Source organism: Manis pentadactyla, chromosome 15, assembly GCF_030020395.1.
Source record: "Manis pentadactyla isolate mManPen7 chromosome 15, mManPen7.hap1, whole genome shotgun sequence".
In the NCBI taxonomy this organism is placed as follows: Eukaryota; Metazoa; Chordata; class Mammalia; order Pholidota; family Manidae; genus Manis; species Manis pentadactyla.
In genome coordinates this window covers 21,926,383-21,941,030 of record NC_080033.1, presented here as the reverse complement: position 1 = coordinate 21,941,030, position 14,648 = coordinate 21,926,383, and the positions used below count along the sequence as shown (strand labels likewise).

At 40.6% G+C, this 14,648-nt stretch overlaps 1 protein-coding gene across 7 annotated transcripts in view; it reads left to right on the top strand.

Moving 5' to 3' along the window:
* Nucleotides 1–14,648, top strand: part of LOC118923310 (zinc finger protein 383-like) — a 50,013-nt gene that overhangs the window by 14,862 nt on the left and 20,503 nt on the right. For 5 of the 7 annotated variants that reach the window (XM_057493530.1, XM_057493523.1, XM_057493524.1 and 2 more), the window contains one exon: nucleotides 11,945–12,257. In XM_057493530.1, coding sequence (XP_057349513.1) covers nucleotides 12,041–12,257 — 217 coding nt within the window. In that variant the 5' untranslated portion in view covers nucleotides 11,945–12,040. Of the gene's footprint in view, nucleotides 1–11,944; nucleotides 12,356–12,553; nucleotides 12,573–14,648 lie in introns of those variants that run through there. The other 2 variants (XM_057493528.1, XM_057493529.1) reach the window with 2 other exon arrangements.

Sequence of the window (14,648 nt, the reverse complement as noted above, 5' to 3'; positions counted from 1 at the left end):
CTATCCCACAAGTTACTTTGAGGTGCTAGTTTAATTTCCACATGTTTGTGGAAAGTTCTTATTTCATTCCTTTGTGGTAGGAAAACATACTTTGTATGACTTTTTTTTAGGTTTTTTTGGACACCAATATTTTTGCCTAGCATATGGTCTATTCTGGAGGATATTCTATGTATACTTGAAAAGAATATGTATTCTGCAGTCATTGGACAGTGTTCCACACATGTCATCTCTTTGGTCCAGTTGGTTGGTTGAGTTATTAAGTCTTCTATATCTCTGATTTTCTGTCTAGTTGTTCCATCTATTATTGACAATGGAATATTTAAATTTGCCTACTATAAATAGTGCTATGATAAACATAGGGGTGTATGTGTCTTTTTGAATTTGGGATCCTGAATTCTTAGGGTAAATTCCTAGGAGTGGAATTCCTGGGTCAAATAGAATTTCTATTTTTAGTTTTTTGAGGAACCTCCATACTGCTTTCCACAATGGTTGAACTAATTTACATTCCCACCAGCAGTGTAAGAGGGTTCTCCTTTCTCCACATCCTTGCCAGCATTTGTTGTTGGTTGTCTTTTGGATGTTGGCTATCGTAACTGGTGTGAGGTGATATCGCATTGTTGTTTTAACTTGCATTTCCTTGATAATTAGCGATGTGGAGCATCTTTTCATGTGCCTGTTGGCCGTCTGAATTTCTTCTTTGGAGAAGTGTCTGTTCATATCCTCCACCCAACATTTCAAATGGATTATTTGCTTTTTGGGTTTTTAGGTGTGTGACTTCTTTATATATTTTGGATGTTAACCTCTTTTCTGATATTTCATTTACAAATATATTCTCCCATACTGTAGAATGCCTTTCTCTTCTGCTGACACTGTCCTTTGCGGTACAGAAGCTTTTTAGCTTGATGTAGTCCCATGTGTTCATTTTTGCTTTTGTTGCCCTTGTCTGAGGAGATGCGTTCAGGAAAAAGTTGCTCATGTTTATATTCAGGAGATTTTTGGCTGTGTTTTCTTCTAAGAGTTTTATGATTTCATGCCTTACACTCAGGTCTTTGATCCATTTTGAGTTTTAATCTCATGTATTTTAGAGAAATTAAGGGAAAAAGAGAGAAAAATTAATGTATGTAAATCTTTTATTTTTACCCATATATTTAGCACATTCAGTGGTTCCCATTTCTTCCTGTGTATTTGTTTTAGTGTCTTGTGTCGTTTCTTTTCAACCTGAAGGTCTTATTTAGTATTCCTTATAGGTCATGTTTGCTAGCAACAGTTATTTTGAGTACTTGTTCATCTGTGACTATCTTTACATCAGTTTCATTTTTGAAGGATTCCTTTTTTGAGAGAACAGGATTCATCACTGATAGTTTCCCCCCTTTATTTCAGCTCTTTGAATTAATAGTTCCAGTGCCTTCGAATCTCCGTTGTCTCTGACAAGAAGTTATCCCCAATGATACTGTGTGTTGGCCCCACCTCCACGCCCCTTCCCATACATGTTGAGTCATTTTTCTTGTGCTGCTTTCAAGGTAGTCTCTTTGACTTTTTTTCTGATAGTCAGCTGGCTGTGATGTGTCTCGCTGGGCTCTTTATGTTTATCTTGGGGTATGTCAAGCTTCTTGGATTTGTAGATTAATGTTCCCATCCAAAAAATGACATTTTGTCCATTATTCCTACAGACCTTTTTTCTGCTCTTTTCTCTTGGTCTTCGCCTTCCCAAGTGCCCATTATACATAGGTTCATTTGTCTGATGGTGTCCCACAAGTTTCTGTTTTTCCTCAGTCTTGCTTTCACTCAGTTCTCCAGTTTGGGTCATTCTTAGTAATTTATTTTTATTTTTATTTTTATTTTTTATTTTATTTATTTATTTATTTTTGTAGATAATTATTTTTTATTGAAGGGTAGTTGACGCACAGTAGTACATTACATTAGTTTCAGGTGTACAACACCGTGATAAAACATTTATATACATAATTCTAGGTTCCAGCTATCACCCTACCAAGCTGTTACAATATCTTGACTATATTCCTTATGCTATACATTACATCCCGGTTACTTATTTGTTTTACCATTGGAAGTCTGTCCTTTTGTTGTTTGTTTGTTTTTTGAAGGCATCTCTCATATTTATTGGTCAAATGCTTGTTAACAACAATAAAATTCTGTATAGGGGAGTCAATGCTCAATGCACAATCATTAATCCACCCCAAGCCTAATTTTCGTCAGTCTCCAATCTTCTGAGGCATAACAAACAAGTTCTTACATGGAGAACAAATTCTTACATAATGAATAAGTTACATAGTGAACAGTACAAGGGCAGTCATCACAGAAACTTTCGGTTTTGCTCATGCATTATGAACTATAAACAGTTCAAATATGAATACTCATTTGGTTTTTATACTTGATTTATATATGGATACCACATTTCTCTCTTTATTATTATTATTTTTAATAAAATGCTGAAGTGTTAGGTAGATACAAGATAAAGGTAGAAAACATAGTTTAGTGTTGTAAGAGAGCAAATGTAGATGATCAGGTGTGTGCCTGTAGACTATGTGTTAATCCAAGCTAGACAAGGGCAATAAAACATCCATGTATGCAGAAGATTTCTCTCAGAACGGGGGGGTGAGGTTCTAAGCCTCACCTCTGTTGATCCCCAATTTCTCACCTGATGGCCCCCCTGCGACTGTGCCTGTCTTAGGTTGTTCCTCCCTTGAGGAATCTTACCCGTCTCTGGCTAACCAGTCATCTTCCGGGGCCATACAGGGAGATGTAAAGTTGGTAAGTGAGAGAGAAGCCTTATTGTTTGAAATGGTTAGCTTTTTATTTCTTTGCATATTTATGCCCTGTAGCTTCTATGCCCAGCATTTGTCTTGAGGTATCTTTACCATTTGGAAGAATTATGATACTCAGTAAATTTGATATGAGGCACGAATTCTATTTAAGGGTTGTAATTAGGAAGGAAGAAGAAAAGCTATAGAAGTAGCAGGCGGAAGAAAACATGGGAAGATTGATTATTTCTTTGACATATCTTCTTGTAGAGTAACTGAAGCATGTATAGGTTTTCAGCTACTACTTAAATTGCGCACACACATTAACATAATAGGAGTATAGTTACATAACCAAAGCATATCTGTAATTACCAGCCATCTCCAGTGAAACCAAGAAAACCAGTTAGGCACCTTAGGCATTTGTGAAAACTTATCTATGATATGGTGGATATTGTCCAACTGAACTTGAACAGTCTGAGAGAAATCAGACAAATTAAAACAACCCATTCCTGGGGAATGTTCACATCCCTTATGTTCTTTTAACAGTAAATAGTCTGTAGTTGTAAGATTTTGGAGTGCTACAATTTGCACTTCTCCTAATTCTTGGTTGAGTTCCAACAGTATAGATCCAGTCCAATTTGTTGTTTTACTGTATGCACAGGCCAGCTTAGATATCTCCTTCTTCATTCCCATGGCAAGTCCAGGAGCTGGTGGGATGAGTGCATCTACAGCTGTAGCAGTGCATGGATCTTTGTTGGGGTTTTTTGATAATCATCTTCTGGCATGAGTCTTCCAGAGAGTGCTGATGTTGGAAGTTCTCTTTCATATCGTATCTTAGTTCATTTTCGGGGTAGCCCAATTAGGCTTTGATCCTCTGTATAAACACAAACAGACCCTTTGCCTACACTTTTATATGCCCTTTATACCCTTGTGTAGAACTCATTGGAGGTTACCACACAGGGACTGCCCTTTTGTTTTGTTTTGTTTTGTTTTGTTTTGTTTTGTTTTTGGTATCACTAATCTACACTTACATGATGAATATGATGTTTACTAGGCTCTCCCCTATACCAGGTCTCCCCTATAAACCCCTTTACAGTCACTGTCCATCAGCATAGCAAAATGTTGTAGAATCACTACTTGCCTTCTCTGTGTTGTACAGCCCTCCCTTTTCTCCTACCCCCCCATGCATGCTAATCTTAATAACCCCCTACTTCTCCCCCCACTTATCCCTCCCTACCCACCCATCCTCCCCAGTCCCTTTCCCTTTGGTACCTGTTAGTCCATTCTTGAGTTCTGTGATTCTGGTGCTGTTTTGTTCCTTCAGTTTTTCCTTTGTTCTTATATTCCACAGATAAGTGAAATCATTTGGTATTTCTCTTTCTCTGCTTGGCTTGTTTCACTGAGCATAATACCCTCCAGCTCCATCCATGTTGCTGCAAATGGTTGGATTTTCCCTTTTCTTATGGCTGAGTAGTATTCCATTGTGTATATGTACCACATCTTCTTTATCCATTCATCTATTGATGGACATTTAGGTTGCTTCCAATTCTTGGCTATTGTAAATAGTGCTGCGATAAACATAGGGGCGCACTGATCTTTCTCATACTTGATTGCTGCATTCTTAGGGTAAATTCCTAGGAGTGCAATTCCTGGGTCAAATGGTAAGTCTGTTTTGAGCATTTTGATGTACCTCCATACTGCTTTCCACAATGGTTGAACTAACTTACATTCCCACCAGCAGTGTAGGAGGGTTCCCCTTTCTCCACAGCCTTGCCAACATTTGTTGTTGTTTGTCTTTTGGATGGCAGCCATCCTTACTGGTGTGAGGTGATACCTTATTGTAGTTTTAATTTGCATTTCTCTGATAATTAGTGATGTGGAGCATCTTTTCATGTGTCTGTTGGCCATCTGTATTTCTTTTTTGGAGAACTGTCTGTTCAGTTCCTTTGCCCATTTTTTAATTGGGTTATTTGTTTTTTGTTTGTTGAGGCGTGTGAGCTCTTTATATATTCTGGACGTCAAGCCTTTATCCGATGTGTCATTTTCAAATATATTCTCCCATACTGTAGGGATCCTTTTTGTTCTATTGATGGTGTCTTTTGCTGTACAGAAGCTTTTCAGCTTAATATAGTCCCACTTACTCATTTTTGCTGTTGTTTTCCTTGCCCGGGGCGATATGTTCAAGAAGAAGTCACTCATGTTTATGTCTAAGAGGTTTTTGCCTATGTTTTCTTCCAAGAGTTTAATGGTTTCATGACTTACATTCAGGTCTTTGATCCATTTTGAGTTTACTTTTGTATATGGGGTTAGACAATGGTCCAGTTTCATTCTCCTACATGTAGCTGTCCAGTTTTGCCAGCACCATCTGTTGAAGAGACTGTCATTTCGCCATTGTATGTCCATGGCTCCTTTATCAAATATTAATTGACCATATATGTCTGGGTTAATGTCTGGATTCTCTAGTCTGTTCCATTGGTCTGTGGCTCTGCTCTTGTGCCAGTACCAAATTGTCTTGATTACTATGGCTTTATAGTAGAGCTTGAAGTTGGGGAGTGAGATCCCCCCTACTTTATTCTTCTTTCTCAGGATTGCTTTGGCTATTCGGGGTCTTTGGTGCTTCCATATGAATTTTTGAACTATTTGTTCCAGTTCATTGAAGAATGTTGCTGGTAGTTTCATAGGGATTGCATCAAATCTGTATATTGCTTTGGGCAGGATGGCCATTTTGACGATATTAATTCTTCCTAGCCACGAGCATGGGATGAGTTTCCATCTGTTAGTGTCCCCTTTAATTTCTCTTAAGAGTGACTTGTAGTTTTCAGAGTATAAGTCTTTCACTTCTTTGGTTAGGTTTATTCCTAGGTATTTTTCTTTTGATGCAATTGTGAATGGAGTTGTTTTCCTGATTTCTCTTTCTGTTGGTTCATTGTTAGTGTAAAGGAAAGCCACAGATTTCTGTGTGTTGATTTTGTATCCTGCAACTTTGCTGTATTCCAATATCAGTTCTAGTAGTTTTGGGGTGGAGTCTTTAGGGTTTTTTATGTACAGTATCATGTCATCTGCAAATAGTGACAGTTTAACTTCTTCTTTACCAATCTGGATTCCTTGTATTTCTTTGTTTTGTGTGATTGCCGTGGCTAGGACCTCCAGTACTATGTTAAATAACAGTGGAGAGAGTGGGCATCCCTGTCTAGTTCCCGATCTCAGTGGAAACGCTTTCAGCTTCTCGCTGTTCAATATAATGTTGGCTGTGAGTTTATCACAGATGGCCTTTATTATGTTGAGATACTTGCCCTCTATTCCCATTTTGCTGAGAGTTCTTATCATGAATGGATGTTGAACTTTGTCAAATGCTTTTTCAGCATCTATGGACATGATCATGTGGTTTTTGTCTTTCTTTTTGTTGATGTGGTGGATGATGTTGATGGACTTTCGAATGTTGTACCATCCTTGCATCCCTGGGATGAATTCCACTTGGTCATGGTGTATGATCCTTTTGATGTATTTTTGAATTCGGTTTGCTAATATTTTGTTGAGTATTTTTGCATCTACGTTCATCAGGGATATTGGTCTGTAGTTTTCTTTTTTGGTGGGGTCTTTGCCTGGTTTTGGTATTAGGGTGATGTTAGCTTCATAGAATGAGTTTGGGAGTATCCCCTCCTCCTCTATTTTTTGGAAAACTTTAAGGAGAATGGGTATTATGTCTTCCCTGTATGTCTGATAAAATTCCGAGGTAAATCCATCTGGCCCGGGGGTTTTGTTCTTTGGTAGTTTTTTGATTACCGCTTCAATTTCATTGCTGGTAGTTGGTCTGTTCAGATTTTCTGTTTCCTCCTGGGTCAATCTTGGAAGGTTGTATTTTTCTAGGAAGTTGTCCATTTCTCCTAGGTTTCCCAGCTTGTTAGCATATAGGTTTTCATAGTATTCTCTAATAATTCTTTGTATTTCCGTGGGGTCCGTCGTGATCTTTCCTTTCTCGTTTCTGATACTGTTGATTTGTGTTGACTCTCTTTTCTTCTTAATAAGTCTTGCTAGAGGCTTATCTATTTTGTTTATTTTCTCGAAGAACCAGCTCTTGGTTTCATTGATTTTTGCTATTGTTTTATTCTTCTCAATTTTATTTATTTCTTCTCTGATCTTTATTATGTCCCTCCTTCTGCTGACCTTAGGCCTCATCTGTTCTTCTTTTTCCAATTTCGATAATTGTGACATTAGACCATTCATTTGGGATTGCTCTTCCTTTTTTAAATATGCTTGGATTGCTATATACTTTCCTCTTAAGACTGCTTTTGCTGTGTCCCACAGAAGCTGGGGCTTAGTGTTGTTGTTGTCATTTGTTTCCATATATTGCTGGATCTCCATTTTGATTTGGTCATTGATCCATTGATTATTTAGGAGCATGTTGTTAAGCCTCCATGTGTTTGTGAGCCTCTTTGCTTTCTTTGTACAGTTTATTTCTAGTTTTATGCCTTTGTGGTCTGAAAAGTTGGTTGGTAGGATTTCAATCTTTTGGAATTTTCTGAGGCTCTTTTTGTGGCCTAGTATGTGGTCTATTCTGGAGAATGTTCCATGTGCACTTGAGAAGAATGTATATCCCGCTGCTTTTGGATGTAGAGTTCTATAGATGTCTATTAGGTCCTTCTGCTCTACTGTGTTGTTCAGTGCTTCCGTGTCCTTACTTATTTTCTGCCCGGTGGATCTATCCTTTGGGGTGAGTGGTGTGTTGAAGTCTCCTAGAATGAATGCATTGCAGTCTATATTCCCCTTTAGTTCTGTTAGTATTTGTTTCACATATGCTGGTGCTCCTGTGTTGGGTGCATATATATTTAGAATGGTTATATCCTCTTGTTTGACTGAGCCCTTTATCATTATGTAGTGTCCTTCTTTATCTCGTTACTTTCTTTGTTTTGAAGTCTATTTTGTCTGATATTAGTACTGCAACCCCTGCTTTCTTCTCACTGTTGTTTGCTTGAAATATGTTTTTCCATCCCTTTACTTTTAGTCTGTACATGTCTTTGGGTTTGAGGTGAGTTTCTTGTAAGCAGCATATAGATGGGTCTTGCTTTTTTATCCATTCTGTTACTCTGTGTCTTTTGATTGGTGCATTCAACCCATTAACATTTAGGGTGACTATTGAAAGATATGTACTTATTGCCATTGCAGGCTTTAAATTCGTGGTTACCAAAGGTTCAAGGTTAGCCTCTTTAGTATCTTACTGCCTAACTTAGCTCGCTTATTGAGCTGTTATATACACTGTCTGGAGATTCTTTTCTTCTCTCCCTTCTTATTCCTCCTCCTCCATTCTTCATATGTTGGGTGTTTTGTGCTGTGCTCTTTCTAGGAGTGTTCCCATCTAGAGCAGTCCCTGTAAGATGTTCTGTAGAGGTGGTTTGTGGGAAGCAAATTCCCTCAGCTTTTGTTTGTCTGGGAATTGTTTAATCCCACCATCATATTTGAATGATAGTCGTGCTGGATACAGTATCCTTGGTTCAAGGGCCTTCTGTTTCATTGTATTAAATATATCATGCCATTCTCTTCTGGCCTGTAGGGTTTCTGTCGAGAAGTCTGATGTTAGCCTGATGGGTTTTCCTTTATAGGTGACCTTTTTCTCTCTAGCTGCCTTTAAAACTCTTTCCTTGTCCTTGATCTTTGCCATTTTAATTATTATGTGTCTTGGTGTTGTCCTCCTTGGATCCTTTCTGTTGGGGGTTCTGTGTATTTCCGTGGTCGGTTCGATTATTTCCTCCCCCAGTTTGGGGAAGTTTTCAGCAATTATTTCTTCTAAGATACTTTCCATCTCTTTTCCTCTCTCCTCTTCTTCTGGGACCCCTATAATACGGATATTGTTCCTTTTGGATTGGTCACACAGTTCCCTTAATATTGTTTCATTCCTGGAGATCCTTTTGTCTCTCTCTATGTCAGCTTCTATGCGTTCCTGTTCTCTGATTTCAGTTCCATCAATGGCCTCTTGCATCCTATCCATTCTGCTTATAAACCCTTCCAGAGTTTGTTTCATTTCTGTGATCTCCTTTCTGGCATCTGTGATCTCCCTCCGGATTTCATCCCATTTCTCTTGCGTATTTCTCTGCATCTCTGTCAGCATGTTTATGATTCTTATTTTGAATTCTTTTTCAGGAAGACTGGTTAGGTCTGTCTCCTTCTCTGGTGTTGTCTCTGTGATCTTTGTCGGCCTGTAGCTTTGCCTTTTCATGGTGATAGGAATAGTTTGCAGAGCTGGGATGAGTGACGGCTGGAAGGACTTCCTTTCTTGTTGGTTTGTGGCCCTCCTCTCCTGGGAGAATAGCGACCTCTAGTGGCTTGTGCTGCGCAGCTGCGCGCAGACAGTTTCTGCTTCCTGCCGGGCTGCTGTGGAGTTTATCTCCGCTGTTGCTGTGGGCGTGGCCTGGCTCAGGCAGCTACTCCAAAGTGGTGGAGTTGCGTTTGAGCGGGAGCGGCTGGGAGGCTATTTATCTCCATAAGGGGCCTCCCTGCTCCCTGCAGCCCAGGGGTTAGGGTGCCCAGAGATCCCAGATTCCCTACCTCTGGATTAAGTGTCCCGCCCTGCCCCTTTAAGACTTCCAAAAAGCACCTGCCAAAACGAAACAACGACCACAAAAGAAAAAAAAAAAAAAGAAAAAAGAAAAAAGAAAAAAATTTTTAAATTAAAAAAAAATTTTTTTTAATTAAAAGAAATGGTGGCCGCTCATTTCTCTTTATTCTCCGGTGCCAGCCTCAGGCCTCTGCTCACCGGTCTTGCTGCCCTGTTTCCCTAGTATTGGGGTCCTTATCCCTTTAAGACTACCAAAAAGCACTTGCCAAAATAAAACAGCAAAAAATTAAAAAAAAAAAAAATGGGCGCTTGCTTTTCTGGTGTCCTCTGGCGCCAGGCCACCGGTGTCCGCTCACTGTTCTTGCTGCCGTGTTTCCCTAATATTGGGGTCCCTATCCCTTTAAGACTTCCAAGAAGCGCTCACCAACACAAAGCAGGAAAAAAAAAAAAATTGGTCGCGCGCTTTTCTTATGTCCTCTGTCTCCCGGCCTCCGGTGCCCGCTCAGTGTTCTTGCTGCCCTGTTTTCCTAGTATCCAGGGCCCGGCACTCTGGCCCGGATGGCTGGGGCTGGGTGTTCGGCAGCCCTGTGCTGCGTCTCCCTCCTGCTCTGCCTATTCTTCTCCCGCCGGGAGTTGGGGGATGGGCGCTTGGCTCCTGCCGGCCGGGGCTTGTATCTTACCCCCTTCGCGAGGCGCTGGGTTCTCTCAGGTGCGGATGTGGTCTGGATATTGTCCTGTGTCCTCTGGTCTTTATTCTAGGAAGGGTTGTCTTTGTTATATTTTCATAGATATATGTGGTTTTGGGAGGAGATTTCTGCTGCTCTACTCATGCCGCCATCTTCTGCCCAGACCTAGTAATTTATTTTTAACTTCATACTTCTGTTGCAAAATCAAAAATGCTGTTGTACCTCTCTCGTGAGTTTGTAATTTCAGTTATTTCACTTTTTAAATCCAGAATTTCCTCTTGTTTGTTTTCATCAATTGATTAATGGCTAACAAAAGGTGGTATAACTGTACAATGGAATATTATTCAGTAATAAAAAGGAATGAAGTACTGATACAACTTGGATGAACCTTGGCAACAGTATGCTAAGTAAATAAGACAGACACAAGTGGCTTCATGTAATTCTATTTATGTGAAATGTCTAGACTAGACAAATCCATGCAAACAGAAAATGTATTTTTGGAAGCCAGTTAATGGGGGAAGGTGGCAATGGAGAGTGAACGCTGCAAGTACAGGGTTTCTTTTGAGGATGATAAAAATATTCAGGAATAAAATAGGAGTAATGGTTGCACAAACCACATGAATGTAGTAAAATCCACCAAATTGTATAGTTTAAAATGGTGAATTTCATTCTATGTGAATTATTTCTCAATAAAAATTCATCATACTAGGTTAGTATTTGCTAAAGATAGACATATATATGATTCCAGAATTAGACTCACAGATACATGGTTAATTGATTAATAAAGTTTCTTTATTAATTTCCTGTTGTTGCTGTAACAAATTACCATACACCTAGTGGCTCAAACAATATAGTTATTATCTTACAGTTCTTTAGGTCAAAAGTCTGAAATGAATTTCACTGTTGTAGAATCGAGTTGACATGGTTGCATTCCTTTCTAGAGGCTGGAGAGGATCTGTTTACTTCCCTTTCTAGCTTGGACGAACTTCCTGCATTCCTCAGCTGGTGGACCCCTTTCATCTTCAAACCCAGTAGTGATTGGTTGAATCTCACATTATACCACTCTGACATTGACTCTTATGCTTTCCTCTTCCCCATTTAAGGACCCTGCCATTACACTGGGCCCAACCATATAATCCAGGAAAGTCTCCCTATTTTAGGCCAGTCTCTTAGCAACTTTAATTCCACTTGCTAACGTAATGCCCTTTGCCATGTAACATAACATATTCACAGGCTCTGGGAATTAGAATGTGGACATTTTGGGGTGCCTGTTATCTTGCCTACCACAGATTTGAGGAAAGTAATAGTATTGTTAACAAACGTTGTTAGAATAACTAGATTTCCAATAACTTATTTTGTACGTGCCTATCCAGTTGTCCCTGTACCATTTGTTGAAAAGACTATTCTTTCTTCCATCAAGTTGCTTTGGCACCTTAGTTGAAAATAAATAGATTGTAAATATAAGGGCTTATTTCTGCACACTCAATGCTAGAAATCTATGCCAATAACAGCGATTACTGTAACTGTAAGTTTTGAAATAAAAAAACGTGAGTCCTTTAACTTTGTTTTTCATTTTCACGATTATTTGGCTTTTCTGGGTCCCTTCCAGGTCATCTGATTTTTAGGGTCAGCTTGTCAATTCCTACCAAAATCATTCTTAAACATGTTAGTTTTCGGGATCAATCTTCCCTTTAAACATGTATATCCTGATCTTGGCACATAGGTTCCGCCTGATGTCATTATGCTTGACATCTCCTCTCTTCATGAAAGCTCCTTCTCTAAAGGTTATCCTTTAAGATAATAAACTCCTGGTCTCCCTGAAACGACTGCGGGAGAATTCAGCGCAGGTCTTGTAAGACAATCTTCCTGGACGGGTACCTCACGCTTTCCGGTCTAGACTACATTTCCCAGGAGAACTTGCGAATGCAGCGGCTTTTTCTATTTCTCAGGGAACATGGCTCCTTGGAATTGGCACGGCCCATGGAGGAAGCTTGTCTACAGGACGTGGGGCCTGCACCTGTGTGGGAGCCTCACCCCGAGACTGCATGTTCATCTCGAAGATTCCTGGCTGCGATTCGGAGAGGGAAGCGAGGATGTCGGCTTGGCCCACCTGGTGCACTAGCAGGAAAACCGGAGGTCGGGGCGCCGTCTTACCCCACGGATTCGGCTCCAAACTACATTTCCCAGGAGCCCCCGGGGGACCTGGGCTGCCTTTTCACTTGCCTGCGGCGCGCTCGGACTCCGGAGAAGAGGAAGTGCAAGGTGAGCGACCTAGGTCCTGGGGTCTCGACTTGATTGTTCCGGCTCGTCCCTGGGGTTCTACAGGAACTGTCCGACCTTGTCTGGAGTCTCCGCCCTGTGTGAGTTGGTCGGGCTGTGGGAGGGGCTCTTGCGGGTAGGATTCCATGCGTGCGATTGTGACATAATGTGACTGCGGCGCTGTGTGCGGGTGTCATTGTGACCATGACTATGTGCCGAGCTCTGAGCTCTGCGTGCAGGAGACTGTGGATATCCCCGTGTTGCTGTGACACCGCGTGGCCGTGTGTGTGCAGGCGAGACTAGCCCCGTGGTTTGGCTGTGAGTTTGGGTCCGTATAATTTTGTGTGAGATTGTGTCAGAATCTGTGATCATGCGGCTCTGTCTGCGGATTGTGTGTCACGGTGGTCGTATGAATGTTAGCAGCACTAAGTGCGCTGGCTGTGACTGTGAGGATGTGTGAGTGTGATCATGCAACTTTGCATGTGCGGTTGCAGGGTAGTAATTGTGCCGGGGTAATAACGTGTGTGTACCAGTGGTTACTGTGTGAGGTCGGGTCAGACTGAGGTCTTGGGCAGCAGAGACTTCTCCCCTTCTGACACTCAGGACAGCCTTGACTCTTTTGAGCTCTGTCCTTGTCTCCATGGGTGGTTAATGTGGGTCCAGAACTGCCTCCGATCTGGGCAGTTTACGCCACAAGAAAGGGCTGCCATCTCATAATTCCTTTTTTCTTCCTCACCTCTGCTCTTCTCAGAGGTGTCCCCAGAGGAAGGAGGAGGAATGGTTATTGGCCAAACCAAATACAAGGTGCAGTGGGATATCCTTTTTGCTTTCATTATCTTGGGATGGTCTTGTTTAACACAGAGTTATCAAGTGACTTGGTTCTTACAAATTTCTCTACAAGAAAATGATGGGAAGCTCTCCGGGTGGACACACAGATCCCAGTATTCTCCCTCATTTATTTCTACATAATGTTCACATATTAATGTAGGAAAAGAGCTCAGTTTCCCCTATGTACTAAGTTTTAGTTTCCTTTTAAACACACACACATGATTTTTTAAAATTAAAGTACTGTTGATATGAATCTTAGGTTGGTTTCAAATGTACAACAGTTACCCATATTATTGAATCTTCACCCCCATAGTGTGGTCACTGTATTAATCAATGTAGTAAGGTGTTACAGAATCTTTAAGTATTCTCCGTGCTGTACTACTGACCCAGTGACTACCTTATATTGTGGTTGTGAGTTATTGTGCCCCTTTATCCCTTTTCCCCTCCCCCCAGCCAACCCAACCCCACCCCTTTGCCTTGGTAACCACTAGTACCTTCTTGGTGTCTATGAGTCTATGGCTATTTTGTTCTTTCTGTTTTGCTTTTTTTTGTGTGTGTGTGTGTTTGTTTTTTGTTGTCTAGAAGAGACTCACTTTATTTTAATTTTATTTTTTTAATTAAGGTATCATTGCCATACAATCTTCGGAAGGTTTCCCATGAACAACATTGTGGTTATAACATTCACCAATAGTATCAATTCCCCCCACACACCCCACTGTAGTCACTGTCCATCAGCATAGTAAGATGCTATAGAGTCACTACTTCTCTTCTCTGTGCTATACTGCTTTCTCCTGAGCCACTTACATTATGTGTGCTAGTCCTACTGCCCCTTAATCCCCTTCTCCCTCCCTCCCCACCCACCCTTCCTTTGGTAACCACTAATCCCTTCTTGGAGTCTGAGTCGGCTGCTGTTTTGTTCCTACAGTTTTCCTATGTTGTTATACTCCACATATGAGTGAAGTCATTTGGTACTTGTCTTTCTCCGCCTGGATTATTTCACTGAGCATAATACCCTCTAGCTCCATCCATGTTGTTGCAAATGGTAGGATTTATTTTCTTCTTATGACTGAATAATATTCCATTGTGTCTATGTACCACATCTTCTTTATCCATTCATCTACTGCTAGACACTTGGGTTGCTTCCATATCTTGGATATTGTAAATAGTGCTGTGATACATGTAGGAGTGTATATGTCTTTTTGCATCTGGGATTTTGTGATTTTTTTGGGTAAATTCCTAGGAGTAGAATTCCTGGGTCAAATGGTGCTTTTATTTTTAGTTTTTTGAGGAACCTCTCTATTGCTTTCCACAATGGTTGAACTAATTTACATTCCCACCAGCAGCGTAGGAGGGTTCCCCATTCTCTGCATCCTTGCCAGCATTTGTTGTTTCCTGTCTTTTGGATGTTGGCCATCCTAACTGGTGTGAGGTGATAACTCATTGTGGTTTTAATTTGTATTTGCCTGATAATTAGTGATGTGGAACATCTTTTCATGTGCCTGTTGGCCACCTGAATTTCTTCTTTGGAGAAGTGTCTGTTCAAATCCTCTGCCATTTTTTAATCGG